The following is a 22761-nucleotide window of genomic DNA, read 5'->3' on the forward strand; positions in this document are numbered from 1 at the left end:
ACCCACCAGGTACATACTCATGTGACTCAGCCAACGTTGTCTACCTCATACGTTGCAGGAAAGGATGCCCTGGAGCATGGTACATCGGCGAGACCATGCAGACACTGCAACAACGGCTGAACGGACACCGCGCAACAATCGCCAGGCAGGAGTGTTCCCTCCCAGTCGGGGAACACTTCAGCAGTCAAGGACATTCAGCCTCCGATCTTCGGGTAAGCATTCTCCAAGGCGACCTTCGAGACACACGACAACGCAAAATCGTCGAGCAGAAACTGATAGCCAAGTTCCGCACCCATGAGGACGGCCTCAACCGGGATCTTGGGTTCATGTCACGCTACATGTAACCCCACCTGACATAGGGTCATCCAGACTTGAGTCGTCATTGGCTTGTTCTCTCCACACAGATGCGGCCGGACCTGCTGTGATTTCCAGCAAAAAAAATGTTTTTTGTCTGTTTTTCATACAGACCCCAGCATCTGCAACATTTGACCCCTTGTGACCCCACCTCATTGTTCTTTGATGTAATGTTTTCCTGACTGACCTGTTTGGACACCATTTACACCTTTGATTGCGGTGATTATCTCTCTGCCGAGGTGTGATAAATGGCAGTTAGAAAGATTACCTGTAAACATCTGACATTATTCTCTGACTATATAAGCTGTGTTTTTATGCATCTCTCCACTTCACCTGACGAAGGAGCAGCGCTCCGAAAGCTTGTGATTTCAAATAAAGCTGTTGGACTATAACCTGGTGTTGTGTGATTTCTTACATTTGTCCACACCATATCGAGATAAGCAGTCGATAACATGCCCAGGATAACTTTTTAAATATTATATATATTCAGTAGAAAAGCAAAATTGTTTTAAGTACAGTTATCTTACAACAATCAGACAAAAAGAAAATACTGCAGATGCTAGAAATCTGAAATAAAAACAGAAAATGCTGGAGAAACTCAGCAGGTCAGGCAGCATCTGTGAAGCGAGAAAAAGAGGTAATGTTTCAGGTCGATGCCCTGTTCCTGGGACTAGGGACAGGGTCACTGGCAAGGCTTGGAAGCTAAGCAGAGCCAGGCCTGGTTAGTACCTGGAGGGGTGACCATCAGGGAAGACCAGGTGCAGAGGTCACGGAAGGAGCCCCGAGGAGGGGCGGTTGGTGAGAAGGTCACGGAAGGAGCCCCGGGAGGGGCGGCTGGTGAGCAGGCCCGGGCGTTGGGCTGAAGATTGTTGGACAGGAGGAATGGTGGAAATGGAATGGCGGCGCGCACAGACGCAGCGGCTTTGCTTCTCCCAGGACGGTGCTATTTACGTTTAATGTTAATGTTATTTGTACTGGACTCATGGGAGCTTGCAAGATCACATTTCGTTGTTCATGTACTTGTGCATTGTGCAATGACAATAAAGTTGAATTATTATTTCGTCAGATTATCTTACAATCAGAGCTAGTTTATTGAACTGAATAATTGTCCTCTAAATTGGGTTTGTAGTCTTACTGAACAATCTGAATCTAAAGGAAGTCATGTTTACATTGTCAATAGGAAGTGGCCCAACTTTCCAGACACTTCTCTTCCAACATCACAGAAAAAAACACAAAACAGAATTCTGACATCTGAAACAATGCTTTTTAAACAATAAACCTGTGCAATAGTATCTTCAACAGGTGCATAAGATAAATAAATACTTATACATGTCGTATGTCTGCATGCATTTCCTGTCCAACTTCATGGATTAACGTCAGCGTTTAACTTTGAAATTGCCTCGTTAAGCATTTAGGATTGAAATGATCATGTGAATGACCAGTTGCCTGTAATGATGGGCTCTGGCCAGCAGGTGGTGCTGTCATGCAAGATTCTCAAGTCCTTAACTAGTATATAATAAAAAAATAAAGGCACAAGACACCACATGAAGATGTGCAAACACGACTAGTGCTGGCTCGTCCCTGATGTTTCACGCCCCAAGTGATAAAGCAATAAAAAAATTTGCATACACAAAGCAAAAGTGATGGCTAGGGGCCTGCTGCGTTAGTGAATATTTACAATGAAACCACACGCTGTACCGACATTACTGGTGTTATACCCGTCATTGCACAAGTATCCAGAGGACTGATGAGAAACACTCCTTAAAAACACTACACAAGGAATGTGGTTGTGGTAGGGGACAGTATAGTCAGGGGGATAGATACTGTTCTCTGCAGCCGTGACCGGGGGTTCCAAAGGTTGTGTTGTCTGCCCAGTGCCAGGGTTAAGGATATCTCCACATGGCTGAAGAAGAATTTGGAGTGGGAGGGAGAGGATCCAGTTGTCATGGTCCATGTAGGAACAACGACATTAGGTAGAACTAGCAATGAAGTTCTGCTGAAAGAGTTTGAGGAGCGGAGGTCCAAATTAAAATGAAGAACCTCAAAAGGTAATCATCTCTGGATTGTTATCTGAGCCACGCACAAATTGGCATAGGGACAAACAGATCAGAGAGTTAAATGCGTGGCTCAGAGTGGTGTGGGAGGAAGGGGCTTCGACTCATGGGACACAGAAACCAGTACTGGGGAAAGGAGGAGCTGTTCCGTTGGGACGGGCTCCACTTAAACCAGGTTGGAACCAGTGTCCTGGCAAATCGAATAACTAGAACTGTAGATAGGGCTTTAAACTAAAGAAGGGGGGGGGGGAAATTTAGAAATCTACAGCGATAAATCAAGGCAATGAGCAGTGTAGCAATTTGGTAAAGATAAGCAGAGTGTGACAGGAAGGGAGAGAGCGTTTAACGGTAGTAGTGCATCAGCGAATAAGGTGAAAGCAGGGATTAATAGTGAAAAGTTAAAATTAAAGGCTCTTTATCTGAATGCACAAAGCATTCGTAACAAGATAGACAAATTAGTGGCACAAATAGAGATAAATGGCTTTGATCTAATAGCCATTCCAGAGAGGTGGTTGCAAGGTGACCAAGGTTGGGAATTAAATATTCCAGGGTACTTGACAATTCAAAAAGACAGGCAGAATGGAAAAGGAGGAAGGGTAGCCCTGATAATAAAGGATGACATAAGGACAGTCGTGAGAAAGGATCTTGGCTCAGAAGATCAGGAAGTAGAATCAGTATGGGTGGAGATAAGAAATTAACAAGGGGCAGAAAACACTGGTGGGTGTGTTTATAGGCCCCCAAATAGTATCTATATTGTTAGACAGAGTATTAATCAATAAATAATAGGAGCCTGTAACAAAGGTAATACAATAATCGTGGGGGACTTTAATTTTCAGATAGACTGGGCAAATCAAATTGGCAAAGGTAGTCTGGAAGACGAGTTCATGGAATGCATGCAATTTTAGATCTTGTATTGTGCAATGACACAGGATTAATTAGTAATCTCATAGTAAAGGATCCTCTGGGGAAGAGTGATCATAATACGATTAATTTCACATTGAGCTTGAGAGTGAAATACTTAAGTTTAATTATCTTATAAACGAGTCTTAAACTTAAATAAAGCCAATTACATAGGTATGAGGAGTGAATTGGCTAAGGTAGATTGGGGAAATTAGATTAAAAGGTATGACGGTAGCTAAGCAGTGGCAAACATTTAAAGAAATATTCCAAAATTCTCAACGAATATACATTCCATTGAGAAATAAAAACTCCACAGGAAAAGTGATCCATATGTGGCTAACTAAAGAAGTTAAGGATAGTATTAGATTAAAAGGGGCTTATAATTTTGCGAAGAATACTAGTAAGCCTGAGGATTGGGAGAGCGTTAGAAACCAGCAAAGAATTACCAAAAAAGGAAGAAAATTGAATGAGAGTAAACTAGCAAGAAATATAGAAACAGATTGTAAGAGCTTCGACAAGTATGTAAAAAGGAAGAATTACACAGGAGTTTTCCTGCTGTCTGCCACAGGGAAAGTCATTGCAAGAATCCTCCTCAATCGCCTTCTCCCAGTGGCCGAAGAGCTCCTCCCAGAGTCGCAATGCGGATTCCGCCCGCTAAGGGGCACAATGGACATGATCTTTACCGTGCGTCAACTACAAGAGAAATGCAGGGAACAGCGCCAACCGCTGTACATGGCCTTCTTTGTCCTCACAAAGGCCTTCGACACTATCAACCGTGAGGGATTATGGAGTGTCCTCCTCAAATTCGGCTGCCCTCAAAAGTTTGTCACCATCCTCCGCCTGCTTCACGATGACATGCAAGCCGTGATCCTGTCCAACGGATTCATCACAGACCCAATTCACGTACGGACCGGGGTCAAGCAAGACTGTGTCATCGCACCAACGCTCTTCTCGATCTTCCTTGCTGCAATACTCCATCTCACCCTCAGTAAGCTCCCCGCTGGAGTGGAGCTAATCTACAGAACAAACGGGAAACTGTTCAACCTCTGTCGCCTCCAGTCCAAGGTCGTCCCATCCTCTGGCATCGAATTACAGTATGCAGACGATGCTTGCGTCTGCACTCACTCGGAGGTCAAACTCCAAACCATCGTCAACACCTTTACCGAAGCGTACGAGAGCATGGGCCTTACATTAAACATCTGTAAGACAAAGGTCCTCTACCAACCTGCCACCGCCACACAGTACTGCCCCCGATTATCAAAATCCATGACGAGGCCTTGGACAACGTGGACCACTTTCCATACCTCAGGAGCCTACTGTCAACAAGGGCAGACGTCGACGACGAAGTCCAACACCGCCTTTGGTGTGCCAGTGCAGCCTTCGGTCGCCTGAGGAAGAGTGTGTTTGAAGACCAGAACCTCAAACCCGGCACTAAGCTCATGGTCTACAGAGCAGCAGTGATACCCGCCCTGCTGTATGCCTCAGAGACATGGACCATGTACAGCAGGAACCTCAAATCACTGAAGAGGTACCACCAACGCTGCCTCCACAAGATCTTGCAAATCCATTGGCAGGATAGGCGCACCAACTTCTTGCTCAGGCCAACATCCCCAGCATCGAAGCTTTGACCACGCTCGATCAGCTCCGATGGATGGGTCACATTGTCCGCATGCCTGATACGAGACTCCCAAAACAAGCGCTCTACTCGGAGCTCCAGCCCGGCAAGAGCACCAGGTGGGCAGAGGAAAGGCTTCAAGGACACCCTCAAAGGTCTCCTTGAAAAGTGTAATTTCCCCACCGACACCTGGGAATCCCTGGCCCAAGACCGCACAAAGTGGAGGAGAAGCATCCGGGAAGGCACCGAACACCTCGAGTCTCTTCGCTGGGAGCAAGCGGAAGCCAAGCGCAGGCAGTGCAAGGAGCGCACGTCAACCCAAGCACCCCACCCACCCGCCCCTTCAACCACTGTCTGCCCCACCTGTGACAGAGACTGTAGGTCCCCCGCATTGGACTCATCAGTCACCTGCAAACTTATTTTTAATGTGGAAGCAAGTCATCTTCGGTTCTGAGGGACTGCCTAAGAAGAAAAGGGAAGGGAGTAGCAAACGTAAGCATTGGTCCCTTAGAGGCTGAGACAGGAGAAATTATAATAGGGAATAAGAAAGTGGCAGAGACTTTAAACAAATATTTTGTATCTGTCTTTACAGTAGAAGACACAAAATTGTGGGTAACCAAGGGACTTTTCAGAGTGAGAAACTTAATTTGTGCAGCAATGCATTGTTCCACTCTTTAGTTTATCTACTTACGAGACAAATTTGCCAACTTCTACTTGTAATATCGGATCCTGCAGTTGAAGCTCTAGGATTAACTCTTCTGGTTGAAGAGCTGCTCCAGGTTTGGAAGGCTTTGGGGAATAGATACGTAGAATTCCTTTATAACTGCCAACAATAATTTTGTCTGAAAACAGAGCAAAAAATAACCCATTTTGATTACTTTGTTCACTTGAATACATCATGAAGCATAAAAACTCAAAGCAGTTAGCCCGATACTCATCTCCAAGTTATTCTTCAATCACAAGCAATATTAATTTGCAAAATCGCTGTGAATTTTTGTATCCAGGCTCTACAAGGTCCAATTTATTCAAGGAGGTGAGGGTGTATAAAAGCACAGGGCATCCTGTAGGCTCAAATGAAGAAGTGAAATTCTACAGTGGGTTCCAGATCCTGTTTGACATATCAGGAATAACCCAATCTTTTGTACAGCTGCCTCTAATCATTTGGTTGCCAGGGCTTTAATTAAGTGGTCATTTCAAATGTTTATTTTTTTTTTGGAAAGGTGCCGAATCTGAAAGTGATCTAGTTCAGTCAGGTGCTTCCTTCACCTACCTTTTCTCCAGGTCACTAGGAGTGTCATAGCCCAGCACACCTTTCCTATACACTGCCTGGGAGATGAGATCTGGCTGCAAATAAGTGGGGGGGGGGGGGGGGGGGGGGGGGAAAGAGAGACAACATCTACAATTTGCCCCGCTCACCCACAAACAAAATGGGAATGGGGGAAGTGGAAATTGCTGGAGGCATGCTCAGGCTTTTTGTAAAATAAATGCTTGAACTTGGTTAAATGACACCATGATGAATTCTACAACTAGCAAACGGCAAATTAAGGAGTACACCTCCTTTAAGCACCCGAGGACGCAAAACACTCTTACGAGTCAGTGTCTACCACACATACCATTGCCACTGTTGTCAACATCAGCAACACCCAAGCATCCCTGGTCGAATTCCTCCTGCTCTCCCACAGGTGTGGACCACCAGTCTCGGGCTTTAAACAAAGACATCTTCCTTCAACCTGAAACCACCAAATCAGTGAAATGCTCAGACTATTGAGGCACAGAATGTAGTCTTTAGAACAGTCACAGGAAGATCAGTGAATTTACATTTTTGTGCTTACGGTGAAGACAGTCAGTGCTGTGAAATGGAACTCTCCCAATTTGGCCATCCAGCATCAGTATTCAGCACCCTCGGATCAGTCAGAGAAAAACACCCTGTATTCTGTCCCAAAAGTGCACTCGCATCCTAAATCCACCGCTACAAACACCAGCCTGGCTGATGGAGACTGTTCGCGCAGTGTCAATCTGTACTTATTTGTGCACGGTATTGTGCTGTGGGCCTACATTTACCAACAGCCAGATAGAGACAGCCCCAACTTGCTTCATTTGGGGCCCGTACAGCTGACAAGGAGAAGGGATTTCCACCCCGTGAATCCAGGTTTGATTCAAACCCACACCCGGAGACGTAAAGACAGCTCGTTAACCTCTGCAAAAGCCATCTCCCCAAAAAACTATTACTGCCCAGTAATAAATACAGCACATTTCTATAGCACACAGATATTTTAAGCTTTTTTTCCTTGACTGGGGCAGAGATTGCACAATATATAACAGGCAAGTGATTTTACAGACAACACACGGTCCTTGTGATGCCCTGGACTGGTTTCGATCACCTGATGGGGTCAGAGAGGAATTTTCTGGAGTATTTTTTCCCCTTGCTGGCCCTGGGTTTTTCTGCCTCTCCGGGGAGATTACATGGCTGTGAGAGGATGGGGAAGTGTCTCGTCATGATGCTCCAGCCATCATGAGTGTTGGGGTAGGCTTGATGGACCAACTGGTCTATTCCTGCCAGTCATTTTTGTATCTTTTACCAGGGCAGTGAATAGCTGGTGAACACCAAGCTGTAGGGGAACAGAGAAATGTCAAGGGTCAGCAGCATGCAACAGCAAGGCGAAAAAAGTCTTAAAAAGGCAGAGGGGGAGCGAGGTGGCAAGGCAGACATGTTGAGAGTGAGTTAATGAGGACAAAGACAAGTTGCTGAAGGAACAGCAGGTAATAGGTGAGTGGAGACTGAGAAGTAAGCTGGTTTTGGAGGATTGGAAGGTGTGTGCATAGGGCTGGAGGAAGTACTGAAGTAGGGAGGGGCAAGGCTATGGAAGGATTTGAAAGTGAGGCAAGAATTTTAAATGTGATTCTTTGGGGAAGAGAAACGGGAGATGGCCAAGGACAGGGGTGATGGAGATGCAGGCTTTAGTGACTCCCAAATCCGTGCCCATCTTTCCCATAATTCCATGTTTGAATCCCTCCGATCAGGTTTCCACCCCACAGTACCGAAACGGCGTTTATCGAAAATAGCATCCAATGTGACTGCGACAAAGGTAAACTGTTAGATCCGTGATTCTTTAAATAGGATGTTTCCCAAGAACTACACGGAGGCTGTAACTTAACAATCAACAGGTGTTTACTGGAGTAGGGTAGTCTCAAGACTGGGAGTACAGAGGCAGGCTCAAGGCTTATATACAGGTGTGGTCACTGCCGGTACTACAGTATACAGGAGCTGTAAAAGTAGTTCTCTCTTAAAGGTACATACACTACATAAACCATCCCTCCTTGTCCTTCTCGACCTGTCTGCAGCCTTTGACATGGTTGACCACAGCATCCTCCTCCAACACCTCTCCACCGTCGTCCAGCTGGGTGGGACTGCACTTGCCTGGTTCCATTCTTATCTACCTAATCATAGCCAGAGAATCACCTGCAATGGATTCTCTTCCCACTCCCGCACCATTACCTCTGGTGTCCCCCAGGGATCTATCCTTGGCCCCCTCCTATTATTCATCTATATGCTGCCCCTCGGCAACATCATCCGAAAACACAGCATCAGTTTCCACATGTACACTGACGACACCCAGCTCTACCTCACCACCAGTTCTCTCTACCACTCCATTGTCTCTAAATTGTCTGACTACTTGTCCAAGATCCAGAAATTTTCTCCAACTAAATATTGGGAAGACCGAAGCCATTATCTTCAGTCCTCGCCACAAACTCCATTCCCTAGCCACCGGCTCCATCCCTCTCCCTTGCATCTGTCTGTTCAAATCAAATCAACTTTTATTGTCATTGTTAGTGCACAAGTGCAGTACAACGAAGTGTAGGCTTGCGGCTCCCGAGAGTGTACATTTAGATTAAGACATTTAAACATTCAACATACATTTGGCTTGTAATACATTAACATAAACATAACCATAATAAAGTGCATTGGCAGGTGTGCAGGCTTTAGAGTTTGTTTGTGGAGTTCAGTAGGATGACAGCCCTGGGAAAGAAGCTGTTCCTAAATCTGGTCGTACGGGTGTGAATGCATCTGTAGCGTCTCCCAGATGGCAGGAGGGCGAACAGACTGTGGCTGGGGTGGGTAGGGTCTTTGATGATGGACCGTGACCTCCGTAAACAGCGTTTCTGGTATATGTGCTTTATGGTCGGTAGCCGGGTGCCGGTAATGCGTTGGGCAGTTTTGACTACCCGCTGCAGGGCTTTCCGGTCATAGTAGCTACAGCTGCCATACCATACTGTGATACAGTTTGTCAGGATGCTCTCTATTGTGCAGCGGTAAAAGTTAGAGAGGATCAGGGGTGACAGGTTACATCCCTTCAGCCTCCTTAGGAAATATAGGCGCTGCTGGGCCTTCTTCACCAGAGAGGAGGTATTGAGGGACCAGGAGAGGTCTTCCGTGATGTGGACTCCGAGGAACTTAAAGCTGTCCACCCTTTCCACCACAGCCCCATTGATGTGGATGGGGGTGTGACTTCCGCCTTTGGACTTCCTGAAGTCCACAATGATTTCTTTGGTTTTCTTGGTGTTAAGGGCCAGGTTGTTATCGGCGCACCACTTCATGAGATGCTGGACCTCCTCCCTGTAGGCTGACTCATCGTTGTTGGTGATCTGGCCTACTACCGTGGTATCATCCACAAACTTGATGATGGCGTTGGAACCATGAACAGCCACACAGTCGTGGGTGAAAAGGGAGTAGAGGAGGGGGCTCAGCACACATCCTTGTGGGGCCCCCGTGTTCAGGGTCAGGGGTGGGGGGGAGGTGTGGTTACCTAATTTGACAGACTGGGGTCTGTTTGTTAGGAAGTCCAGGGTCCAGTTGCAAAGGGAAGTGTTCAGGCCAAGAGTTTGGAGTTTGGTGGCCAGTTTGTTGGGGACGATAGTGTTGAATGCTGAGCTGTAGTCTATGAACAGCATTCTGATGTAGGTCTCCTTACCATCTAAGTGATTCAGTGCCGAGTGTAGAGCAGTTGTGATTGCATCCTCCGTTGATCGGTTTGCACGATAGGCGAACTGGTGTTGGTCAAGAGAGGCGGGAACACTGGCTTTGATGTAAGCCAGGGCCAGTCTCTCGAAACACTTCATTATGATGGGTCCTGGCTCACATCAAAGCCAGTGTTTGTTTTGGCACAGGAATAATGGTAGCCTTGGTGTCATATTTGACCCCGAAATGAGCTTCTGACCATATATCCGCACCATCACAAAGACCGCCTATCTCCACCTCCTGAACATCGCCCAACTCAGCCCCGATTGAGTGACTGCTTTGTGAACACCTCCGTTCAGTCTGTAAGTGTGACCCCGAGCTTCCAGTCGCCTGTCACTTTAATTCTCCGCTCCACTCCCACTCTGATCTCTCCATCCTCGACCTCTTACACTGTTCCAACGAAGCTCAATGTAAGCTTGAGGAACAGCACCTCATCTTTCGATTAGGCACTTTACAGCCTTCTGGACTCAGAGTTCAACAATTTCAGACCATAACCTCTGGCCCTATTTTTCTTTCACATGGTAGCTGTTCATGATTCTGCCATCGCCATTTACACTTCATCTAGAGTCATCTTTTGTTTCTTAACTTGTCCCATTACCATCTCCTTTTGCCTCGCACCATCACCCTTTTGTCTCTTAATCTCTCCTGCCTTCCACCCTATCACAGACCTTCCTTTTGTTCTTTCCTTCCCTCCCCCCTTTCCCTGCCCGTACACTTGCTTAAAAATCTGTTACATCTCTAACTTTTTCCAGTTCTGACGAAGGGTCATCGACCTGAAATGTTAACTCTGTTTCTCTCTCTACAGATGCTGCTCGACGTGCTGAGTATTTCCAGCATTTTTTGTTTTTATTTCAGATTTCCAGCAACCGCAGTATTTTGCTTTTGTAAAAGATATCCGAGCTTGGGGTTCTGAGTTTTGAAGGGACACACACAGATCTGAACTGGTTTCCAATGAGGCTAGAATGATATGATTACGGTTTCCAAAATGATCGTGTGTTGATTAGCTCTTTTTAAAACACGACTGAAGGTTCTCAGTACAGACATCAAACTACTGGGACGATTCATGAATGGTCTGCGGGATACAAATGGCCCAGAGTTTAATAGTATAGGGTGCAGGGCTGAGTTAATATCCTGGAATTTTGTTCAGTGTCAGAAATCTGGGAGAAATTTTACAGGGCTTTCTCTTCTCATTGCCTCCCTTGGACCTATTTTAATGGATCGATAGTGGTGTCACTGTGTTGCCTCAGTGTAACCTGACCAGAGTCAGGGACCCTCTAATTATGAACAAACAGGGGGCATGATTAAACTAATGCTTCATAAACAACTAAACCAAAGGACTGTAACAACTAAATGACAATACTGTTAACAGTGCCTAGAAGACACTCTACACTCTGAAGGCCTCAAGCATACCGATAGACCGCATGCTCCCTCTCCAAGGCCAACCAGGCATGGAGAATACTGCGGGAGAGAGGCAGGCAGCCAGAACCACCCCATCCCGGGACCTGTAAATCGTCACCTTGGGCAGGCCCAGGAGCAGACCCACGAGAAGACCCTCTGACTTACCTGCCCCAAAAGTTGCATGTGACCTGGCAATCCATAAAAATGCTTAAAAATTTATTGCTTGCTGCTACTCCGTGCAACACTCTCCACCCCAAATCCCCAATGGTGCAGGGAAGGACTCTTGCATTGACAGCCTTGCCTCCCTTGGGACCTGGTGAATTTGGTACAGTCCACAATATGGAATATTACACATGGTCTATGAAAAGATCAGACTTGATGACAAAATAGCATTTCCTCATTTCCCATTTTATGTTTTTAATGTTCTGTGGCAGCTGCTGTGAGGGAGCAGCAGTGAGCTTTGGCAGCTAGCGAGTTATTATCCCTCAACTCCCACCAAGTCAGGAGAGTAATTCTGAACACAATGTAACTGTACATTATGTGCAATAAATTCCATATTCTACATGCACAAACTAAGCATTCGCTGCATCAAGTTATGGGATACTGTATGGAATTGTATCCCCACTCCTCTCCTGTCTCACAGCATCACTGGGGCAATCAAACCTTGTTTCTTTCAATTCTTCAATGACCAGATTCATAATTTTGCGACACTATCGCCAGAGCAATTCTTTCTCCATTGGTCCTTCACATTGCTCACAAGTCTAACCAACCGTTACCATCTCTTGCCTTTGATCAACACCACCCTGAATCTAACGACATTCTTGGCATCACAAGGAACGTCCAAATCTCTGCCACTGCTACATCTGCCTCCAGGTTTGGTTGTTTCTTGTGTCCAACATTCTTTACAGATCACACACAAAGCTTCTTTGAATATTTTTCTTCAATTTTCTCCTCTCAACAACTCCCAATTCTTTATAAAGCCTAATTCCATCCAAGACTTGAGTACTGCTCCCATATCTAGAAAAACTCTTGTGCTGCTCATCAAGATACAGGAAAAGCTTTTGGAGTTTGATGGGCAAGCCCTTGCTCATCTGTAGCTTGACATTGCTTTAAACATACTAAAAGGAAGTTGGACTGCAATGGTGCTGCTCAGAATTACAAAATGATCAGCGTTTGATCCATGTGCTTGGGTTGACGTGCGCTGCTTGTGCCTGGCTTCCGCTTGCTCCCGGCGAACAGACTCGAGGTGTTCGGCGCCTTCCCAGATGCTTCTCCTCCACTTTGTGCGGTCTTGGGCCAGGGATTCCCAGGTGTCGGTGGGGATGTTGCACTTTTTCCAAGGAGGCTTTGAGGGTGTCCTTGAGGTGTTTCCTCTGCCCACCTGGGGCTCTCTTGCCGTGTCAGGGCTCCGAGTAGAGCGCTTGTTTTGGGAGTCTCGTATCGGGCATGCGGACGATGTGACCCGTCCATCGGAGCTGATCGAGCGTGGTCAAAGCTTCCAATGCTGGGGATGTTGGCCTGAGCGAGAACACGGACGTTGGTGCACCTATCCTGCCAATGGATTTGCAAGATCTTGCGGAGGCAGCATTGGTGGTACCTCTCCAGTTCTTTGAGGTGCCTGCTGTACATGGTCCATGTCTCTGAGGCATGCAGCAGGGCGGGTATCACTGCTGCTCTGTAGACCATGAGCTTAGTGCTGGATTTGAGGTCCTGGTCTTCAAACACTCTCTTCCTCAGGCGATCAAAAGCTGCACTGGCACACTGAAGGCGGTGTTGGATTTCGTCATCGATGTCTACCCTTGCTGACAGTTGGCTCCCGAGGTATGGAAAGTAGCCCACGTTATCCAAGGCCTTGTCGTGGATTTTGATAATCGGGGGGACAGTACTGTGCGGCAGGTTGGTAGAGGACCTTTGTCTTACGGGTGTTTAGAGAAGGCCTATGCTCTCGTACGCTTCGGTGAAGGTGTTGACAATGGTTTGGAGTTCGACCTCCGAGTGAGCGCAGACGCAAGCTTCATCTGCATACTGTAATTCGACGACAGAGGATGGGACGACCTTGGATCTGGACTGGAGGCGATGGAGGTTGAACAGTTTCCTGTTTGTTCTGTAAATTAGCTCCACTCCAGCGGGGAGCTTACCGAGGGTGAGTTGAAGCATTGCAGCAAGGAAGATCGAGAAGATTGTTGGTCCTTGCTTGACCCCAGTCCGTACATGAATTGGGTCTGTGGTGGAACCGTTGGTCAGGATCACGGCTTGCATGTCGTCGTCAAGCAGGCGGAGGATGGTGACAAACTTTTGAGGGCAGCTGAATTTGAGGACGACAACAACTTGTATTTATATACCTTTAAACGTAGTAAAATGTCCCAAGATGCTTTACAGGAGTATTATAAAACAAAATTTGACACTGAGCCACATAAGGAGAAATTAGGACAGGACAGGTGACCAGGTGGGCAGAACAGTGGCAAATGGAATTCAATCCGGAGAAGTGTGAGGTAATGCATTTGGGGAGGGCTAACAAGGAAAGGGAATACACATTAAATGGTGGGACACTGAGTAGTGTAGAGGAACAAAGGGACCTTGGAGTGCATGTCCACAGATCCCTGAAGGTAGCAGGCCAGGTAGATAAGGTGGTTAAGAAGGCATACGGAATGCTTGCCTTTATTAGCTGTGGCATAGAATACTGTATAAAACACTAGTTAGGCCTCAGCTAGAGTACACCATGCAGTTCTGGTCACCACATTACAGGAAAGATGTGAATGCACTAGAGAGGGTACAGAGGAGATTTACAAGGATGTTGCCGGGAGTAGAGAATCTTAGCTAAAGGGAAAAACGGGATAGGCTGGGTTTGTTTTCCTTGGAACAGAGGAGGCTGAGGGGAGACCTTATTGGAGGTGTATAAAATTATGAGGGGCCGGGTCAAAAACCAGGGGGCACAGATTTAAAGTAATTGGTGGAAGGTTTAGAGGGGATTTGAGGGGAAATTTCTTCACCAGAGGGTTGTGGGGGTCTGGAACTCACTGCCTGAAAGGGTGGTAGAGGCAGGAACCCTAACCACATTTAAAAAGTACTTGGATGTACACTTGGGATGCTGTAACCTGCAGGGCTACGGACCAAGTGCTGGGAAGTGGGATTAGGCTGGAAAACTCTTTGTTGGCCGGCGAGGACACGATGGGCCGAAATGGCCTCCTTCCATGCTGTAACTTTCTATGATTCTATGACCAAAAGCTTGGTCAAAGAGGTAAGTATTAAGGAGTGTCTTAAAGGAGGAAAGAGAGGTAGTGTGTTTTAGGGAGGGAATTTGAGAACTTAGGGCCTAGGCAGCTGAAGGTACAGCCACCAATGGTTGAATGATTATAATCAGCGATGCTCAAGAGAGCAGAATTAGAGGAGCGCAGATATATTTGGGGGGTTGTGGGGCTGGAGGAGGTTAGAGATAGGGAGGGGCGAGGCCATGGAGGGATTTGAACACAAGGGTGAGAATTTTAAAATTGAGACGTTGCTTAACCGGGAGTCAATGTAGGTCAGCGAGCACAGGGATGATGGGTGAACGGGACTTGGTGCGAGTTAGGACACGGGCAGCTGAGTTTTGGATGACCTCAAGTTTATGTAGGGTAGAACATGGGAGGCTGGACAGGAGTGCATTGGAATAGTCAAGTCTAGAGGTAACAAAGGCATGGATAAGGGTTTCAGCAGCAGATGAGCCAAGGCAGGGGCGGAGACGGGCGACGTTACGGAGGTGGAAATAGGTGGTCTTAGTGATGGCGCGGATATATGGTCGAAAGCTCATTTCAGGGTCAAATATGAAGGTTGCGAGCAGTCTTGTTCAGCCTCAAAAGATAGATGCTAGGGAGAGAGATGGAGTCGGTGGCTAGGAGTTAGGGACAAGAAAACATCCCATTGTTTTACGCTGGAACAAATTACATTCAACCGACATTGTGCAACATTGCCAACTTGAATTAGCTTTGTGGCACTTTACACGCGTGCCAAAAGCAGCACTGCAACAAGCTACACCACACAAACTATCATAAACCCATCATAAAACAATGTTTGTGAGATAAAACAAACCACACTGGGTGCCAACACATTGCTGACAATCTTTCATTCAAGAGAACAGAAGACAGTCTTTTACTCACATGAAGAAGTATAATGGTAAAGCAACAGAAGCCTTTGGGAAGTTCCAAATAATCTCAGGCTCTTCCTTTACTCTGTATTTCTCCTTTTCTCATCTTCGACTTCATGAACAAAATGTAAAATATTCTACTTGCTGTGATCTCCAATTTGGGAGCACAAACCAAGAGACTGGCTCGGATTACGACGTCGCCTTCTAGAGTTAAATTCAAGAGAATTTTTTTTTATGATCAATATAAAATAATTGTTCCCTTTGGTGACAATCTTTAGGTAAATCATATTTTGACATACTGGTTTTGTGTCACAATAGTGTCACTGTTTCCCGAATCTCTCACAGCTTATAGCAACTCCAAAATAAACTTGCTGGAGTTACCAAGGCATGATGTCAGGAAGAGCTGGTTTAAACCGGGCTTCAGGAAACCGAGAAAGTTTGCTTTGGGGTTGCTGTAGGCTGTGAAGTCTCGGGAGACAGTGCCACTGACGTGACATAAAACCAATATAACAGCAGCTTCAGATGTAGCTAGTAGCCGGGCGGTGCGATAAATGCTCAGGCAGGAAAAGATTAAAAGAAAAAATTAGCAGCAAGTTCCCCTACTAGCTCACCGAGTTAATCAAATGAACCTCGGGGCCAAACAGATCTGTGCCGAGAGAACTGATTTCAGAGGGATGGCAGTAGGAGACTCCCTATCTGGTCCTTAGCGGCCCCCGGTTTACGCCAACACTTGGCCAACAAATCACTTGCTCAATTCACAGTCATGGCTCACGTGTGAATATTGGCCTCATTGGCATGGAACCAGAAAGCAAGTACGGAAACATGGACCCCAGCAAGTAGTCAACACCTTCAGAAGAGGGAAGGGAGGAAAGATTCACAAAAGAAATGTAGCAGCAGATCACTAAAGTAGCATTATTAGGTTTAGCATACATAACTGACAGACAGCTGGGACTTCAGAATGTGACTATAAAAAGGCCAATGGATTTCACTGCACATCCTGAAATAGCCCTGCAACTTACAACTAATTACATACAGCACACCTGCCCAATTTCTCCCTCCCAATAGGTTAGATGCCACAGGGTACTGTACTCCTTTTCACAGGGAGTTGGCAATCTCCGGAATAAGTTGCCAGCATGTGCGGATTCCCTGTGAGCATTTAAAAAGGGAGCTGGACAGGTTCCTGCATCTGTACGTAGAGAAGGTAGGTGGTGGCAAGTGTTACCATGATCTCTTGGAGTTGGTCGCAGAGGAATTATACCCAGTGTCTTTTCCTAAGTTGGTCTCAAATTTTTTTCTACTTACTTTGCCTCAAGAGATTGCGTGACTGCTGCGGGGGGAGGAAGGGCGGGGGAATGGGGAGGGAGAAAGGGCAGGGGAATGGGGAGGGAGAAAGGGCGGGGGAATTGGAGAAGGGGGGGCGGGGAGGAAGACAGGAGAATGGGGGAGGAAGACAGGAGAATGGGGGAGGAAGACAGGAGAATGGGGGAGGAAGACAGGAGAATGGGGGAGGAAGACAGGAGAATGGGGGAGGAAGACAGGAGAATGGGGATGATGATGTCTGCAAAATACACGATGCCAGGACGAGTCTGATGGACCAGCTTGATCCACCCCTGCCCGTTATCTTTTTCCTCCACTTCAAAAGTACTTCATTGACTGTAAAGTGCTTTGAGACGTCAGGTGGCCGTGAAAGGCGCTATATAAATGCAAGTCTTTCTTTTCTTGTGGAGTATGCATGATGATGATTTCTTTCTGCAATAATTCCGTACTTATTTATTTTGCTGCTCCTAGGGTTTTAGTAAAACGAAAGCTATCTGAAGGGTTTTAAACTCTAACACAAGTTTACAATAAGTTTCAGGTTGTAATATAGTTAATTCCCTCGATAAACAGACATGCAAATTACTGGGGGGGGGGGGGGGGAGAAGAAAAGAGATAATCCTCTGTATCTGAATGAATGTAAATGATGCTTAATGTGACACCAAATACACAGTGGCGGAATGATCAGCTGTGCTTATCCCTTTGGATAAATGCGTCAGATGTGCCCCTGGATTTGTGGAGTACAAATCGGCTTAGCAGCTACCTAGCCCAGAACATGCAACAGGCAGGATTTCTGCTCGGATTCTTTGTTAATTAAAGTGTAAAGCTTTCCCAGCGGATGAGCCGAGAGTGAAAGATACAGGAACCGAGCTCTCAGCCTCGCTTCATTCAGCGGGATGCTCAGGTTATTCCTGGGGTTTTTTGGGGGGGGGGTGGGGGGTGGTGTTTGAATCTGCTCCGCGACTCCGGGAGAATACAAACCCACAGGAGCGAGAGGAACTCAGTAACACGGCTGGCTCAGCACCAGACTCACCTTCAACCGGCGCTGCAAACCCACTAGCACACTGCAAACAAACAGCGGCCACTCCAGCTCTCTGTCACAGGTCCCTGGGTGGAGGTTCTTTGTCCCGGGTCTGAGGAGGGAGAAGGTTCTTTCTCCCAGGTCTGTGAGGCGGGGTCTGTCCCGGGGGTGGGGTGGGTGGAGGTTCTCTGTCCCGGGTCTGTGAGGGGTGGGGGAGTTCTGTCCCGGGTCTGTGAGGAGAGGTTCTGTCTCGGGTCGGGGTGGGGGGTGGTTCTGTCCCGGGTCTGTGAGGGGAGGGGAGAGGTTCTGTCTCGGGTCGGGGTGGGGTGGGGGGGGTGGTTCTGTCCCGGGTCTGTGAGGGGGGGGGGGGGGGAGAGGTTCTGTCTCGGGTCGGGGTGGGGGGGTGGTTCTGTCCCGGGTCTGTGAGGGGGGGGGGGGGGGGAGGGGAGAGGTTCTGTCTCGGGTCGGGGTGGTTCTGTCCCGGGTCTGTGAGGGGTGGGTCTGTGAGGGGTGGGTCTGTGGGGGGTGGGTCTGTGGGGGGTGGTTCTGTCCCGGGTCTGTTGGGGGGGGGGGGGGGGGAGAGAAAGAGGTTCTGTCCCGGGTCTGGGAGGGGGGATAGAGGTTCTGTCCCGGGTCGGGGAGGGGGAAGAGGTTCTGTCCCGGGTCTGTGAGGGGGGAGGGTAGATAGAGGTTCTGTCCCGGGTCTGGGAGGGGGGATAGAGGTTCTGTCCCGGGGAGGGGGGATAGAGGTTCTGTCCCGGGGAGGGGGAAGAGGTTCTGTCCCGGATCTCTCGATGTGTCCGGGTCCCGGCGGTGTACAAGCCCCAAGGCCGAACCCAGCCTGGCGCTGTCGCGGTGGGCGAATGAAAACCAACTCGCTGCTCGTCTCCAGGCCTCGGGCTCGCTGTCCCCTACTTGCCCCGCTCCGGGTCACTCATCGCCAGCCGCTCCGCCGTTGTCATAGCGCCGCCGCGAGCGACGCTCAGGCACTGCGCAGGACCGGAAATACTGGCGCCCGCCCGCAGAGACTGACGGGAATTGTAGTTTGTCGGCACAGAGCACAGGCCTGGAACACAATACCATCTATTTCATGCGTGGCACTCTTTAAAAATACAGATTGCAGATTCCATGTGTTTAAATGGGGTTGGGATCTGTTAAATCTCACTCCTTCCATTTCTTTTGATGCTGACCTCCAAATAGGGGAAGAGGATGGGTATAAATTTAACCTTGCAGGCTATCCACTTCATATAACCGAATTGGAAGCGTTTAATGCTGTCATCAGTGTCCGGGGCCCAGTCAGTAGAACACCTGGGAGAATGACTGTTGAGAAAACCTTTGGGGAAATGATTGTTAAAAGTTCTAACGTCACTTTCATTTTTTTAAGGTTAAAAAACTATTGCATGTGAAGCATAAATTGTTTAAAACTAAGCAGAATATATTAATGTAACAATGTTGGGGGGTGCGTAGCCCCAGCTCCACCTTAGAAATGCTTGTGCCTCCATTTTAAAATTCTCATCCTTGTTTTCAAATCCCTCCATGGCCTCGCCCCTCCCGATCTCTGTAATCTCCTCCAGGCCTACAACCCTCCAAGATATCTGCGCTCCTCCAACTCTGGCCTTTTGAGCACCCCCGATTTTAATTGCTCCACAATTGGTGGCCGTACCTTCAGCTTCCAAGTCCCTAAGCTTTGGAATTGCCTCTCTAAAACTCTCCACTTCCTTTAAGGTGCTCCTTAAAAACTATCTCTCTGACCAAGCTTTTGGTCATCTGCCTTAATATCTCCTTATGTGGCTTGGTGTCAAATTTTAATTTTGTCATGCCTGACGAACCTGATTGAATTTTTGAAGAGGTGATTAAAGTAGTGGGCAGGGGAATGTCTATGGATGTTATTTATATGGACTTCCAGAAGGCATTTAATAAAGTCCCTCATAAGAGACTGTTAGTTAAAGTTGAAGCCCATGGAATTGAAGGCAAACTATTGACATGGTTAGGAAATTGGCTGGGTGGCTGGAGACAGAGAGTAGGGATAATGAGCAGGCACTCTAATTGGCAGGATGTGGCTAGTGGTGTCCCACAGCGATCTGTGTTGGGGCCTCAATTACTCACAGTATTTATCAACGACTTAGATGATGGGATAGAAAGCCACATATCCAAGTTTGCTGATGACACAAAGATAGGCTGCATTGTCAGCAGTGTAGATGGAAGCATAAAATTGCAAAGAGATATTAATAGATTAAGTGAATGGGCAAAACTGTGGCAAATGGATTTCAATGTAGGCAAATGTGAAGTCATCCACTTTGGACCTAAAAATAGAACAGAATACTTTCTAAATGGTGAAATGCTAGAAATAGTGGAGGTCTAAAGAGACTTGGGGGTCCAGGTACATAGATAATTAAAATGTCATGAAAAGGTACAGAGAATAATAAAAATGGAATGCTGGCCTTTATATCTAGAGGACCGGAATACAAGGGGGTAGAAGTTATGCTGCAGCTGTACAAAGCCCTGGTTAGACCACACCTGGAGTACTGTGAGCAGTTCTGGGCACCGCACCTTAGGAAGGATATATTGGCCTTGGAGGGAGTGCAGCATAGATTTACCAGAATGATACCCGGACTCCAAGGGTTAAATTACAAGGAGAGATTACACAAACTAGGGTTGTATTCCCTGGAATTTAGAAGGTTAAGGAGTGATTTGATCGAAGTTTTCAAGATATTAAGTGGAAGATAGATAGGATAGAGAGAAACTATTTCTGCTGGTTGGGGAGTCTAGGACTAGGGGGCATAGTCTAAAAATTAGAGCCAGACCTTACAGGAGTGAAATTAGGAAACACTTCTACACACAAAGGATGGTAGAAGTTTGGAACGCTCTTCTGCAAATGGCAATTGATGCTAGATCAATTGTTAATTTTAAATCTGAGATTGATAAATTTCTGTTAATACCTTTGGTTAAGGGATATGGGCAAAGGCGGGTATATGGCGTTAGGTTGCAGATCAGCCATGATCTCATTGAATGGCAGAACAGGCTCGAGGGGCTAAATGGCCTCCTCCTGTTCCTATGATAATGCTCCTGTACAGCACCTTGGGATGTTTTGGTTTGTTAAAGGTGCTGTATAAATACAAGTTGTTGTTGTTGCCTTCAGCATCTGGATTTCCTCTTCAAGCTTTCATCCACTTATTTTTTTTTATACAATGCAAGCAAAATAATGTTAGTTGTATTAATCTACCCAGTTGATCTAACATCTGTTTGTCAGGTAGAGATTTTTTTCCAAGAAAAAAATTCACCCTTTGAGTTGTTGCTGTTAAAGCTCACACAGCAGCAGTCTCATAAATGCACTGCAGCTTGCCTTTAACACGCCTCACACAGCAGGAGGTCTGTGTTAAATCTCAAGAGTTTAACCTTGCTTGTATAACAATTAAAAAAGAGTACGCAGGAGACAGAGTTCAGTTAACAGCCATCACTTTCCAGAAGCTTCTCAACTTCATGCACTCTATTTCCCATAGTGCATTGCACATCACAACTACGGTAAGCTATGTGGGACATTTCAAATACACATCTCCTCCCCTCTTACATTAGATGTCCCAATAGAACCACAACATTTTTAAAACACAATAACCTGGGAGTGAGGGTAGACTTCCTCCAACCATGGCTATACCCATGGGGATTATTCTGCCCCAGATAAAGGGTAAGCCTCTGAACTATAAGTTCAAACGTATAGGGGCCCGCCGCTCTCTGGTAGGATACCGGCGGTCAACCTGGCTCTTCAGTTCATTGTCTTTCATAGGTGACGTCAACACAGGTGTAGGCGGCTGAGGTGCCTGTATACAGGTCTCCCTTGCTGATGAGATAGGGGCTGAAGCGGCTGCTTCCTCAGAAGGTGAGCCTCTCGGTATAGAAGGCGGATGACCCACAGCGTCACCCAATGGCAGATAAACTGCTGTTGGTGGTTCAGTGGGTGTTGCTGCACTTCGTAGAAGCTGATCGGTGTGTCTCTTCCAGACAATGTCCTCGGGTGTCTGTACAGTGTAGGATACTGGACTAGTCTGTGCAATGACAGTAGCAGGAACCCACTTAGGTCAACCACTGTAGTTCCGTGCCAACACATGTTCACCTGGACTGAAGACTCCGTCTTTGGAGCATTGTTCATGTCGCTTGATCTGCTTGTCCTGCTTATACTGTACCACGTCTTTCACCTTTGGCGGTTTCAGCAGGTCGAAGTTGGTTCGTAGCTCTCTTTTGAGCAGTAGAGTGGCAGGTGATGCTTTTGTGGTCGCATGTGGTGTGTTCTTGTAACTCAACAGGAAACTATTCAGGCGCTGATGAAGCATTCCCTGGCCTTGCGATGCCTTTAGAGAGTGTTTCATGGTCTGAACAAACCTCTCAGCTAGACCATTGGTCGCAGGGTGGTATGGTGCAGCCCTGATATGTTGTACGCCATTCACCTGCAGGAATGTAGCCATTTCTTGTGACACCCACTGTGGACCGTTGTCCAAGACAAGTTGCATCGGAGATCCAAATCGGCTGAACGCCTCACCTAACTTCTCGATGGTCTTCTCAGCGGTGGTGGACCTCATTATAACAACCTCTGGCCGCTTACTGTGCGCGTCAACAGCCACCAGGAACATTCTCTCCTCGAATGGACCTGCAAAGTCTACATGAATGCGGTGCCATGCTTCCTCCGGAAAGTCCCAGGGGTGAAGAGGTGCAAGCTGTGGCACATTACAAACTCTCTGACATGAGGAACAGGTTTTAGCTTTGTCCTCAATCTGTCCATCCATACCCAGCCACCAGAAGTAGCTCCTCGCTATTTCTTTCATACAGCAACTACACTCCGGACACTGCGGAATGGTTCAACACTGGTTTCCGTAGCAATGGTGGAATAACCACTCCCCTCCCCCACAGCAAACATCCAGACTGAACCGACAGTTCGTTTCTCCTCAAGAGATATGGTTTCAGGTTTGGGTCATCGCT

At 47.1% G+C, this 22761-nt stretch overlaps 1 protein-coding gene across 9 annotated transcripts in view; it reads right to left on the reverse strand.

Annotated features, from left to right (window-relative positions):
• Positions 1-22761, reverse strand: part of bbs9 (Bardet-Biedl syndrome 9) — a 479777-nt gene that overhangs the window by 451162 nt on the left and 5854 nt on the right. For 4 of the 9 annotated variants that reach the window (XR_015079110.1, XM_085993740.1, XM_085993742.1 and 1 more), the window contains exons 1-4: positions 17806-18069; positions 15472-15662; positions 6537-6653; positions 5615-5765 (exon numbers count right to left, since the gene is read on the reverse strand). Coding sequence is in view for 7 of the 9 variants with exons in the window: in XM_085993740.1 (XP_085849866.1) it covers positions 5615-5765; positions 6537-6642 (257 nt within the window). In the remaining 2 variants the exon portion in view is untranslated. Of the gene's footprint in view, positions 1-5614; positions 5766-6536; positions 6654-15471; positions 15663-17805; positions 18072-22761 lie in introns of those variants that run through there. The other 5 variants (XM_085993743.1, XM_085993744.1, XR_015079111.1 and 2 more) reach the window with 4 other exon arrangements.

Source organism: Somniosus microcephalus, chromosome 7 (assembly GCF_052327205.1).
Source record: "Somniosus microcephalus isolate GS21.2 chromosome 7, FLI_Smic_1.0, whole genome shotgun sequence".
Lineage (NCBI taxonomy): Eukaryota > Metazoa > Chordata > Chondrichthyes > Squaliformes > Somniosidae > Somniosus > Somniosus microcephalus.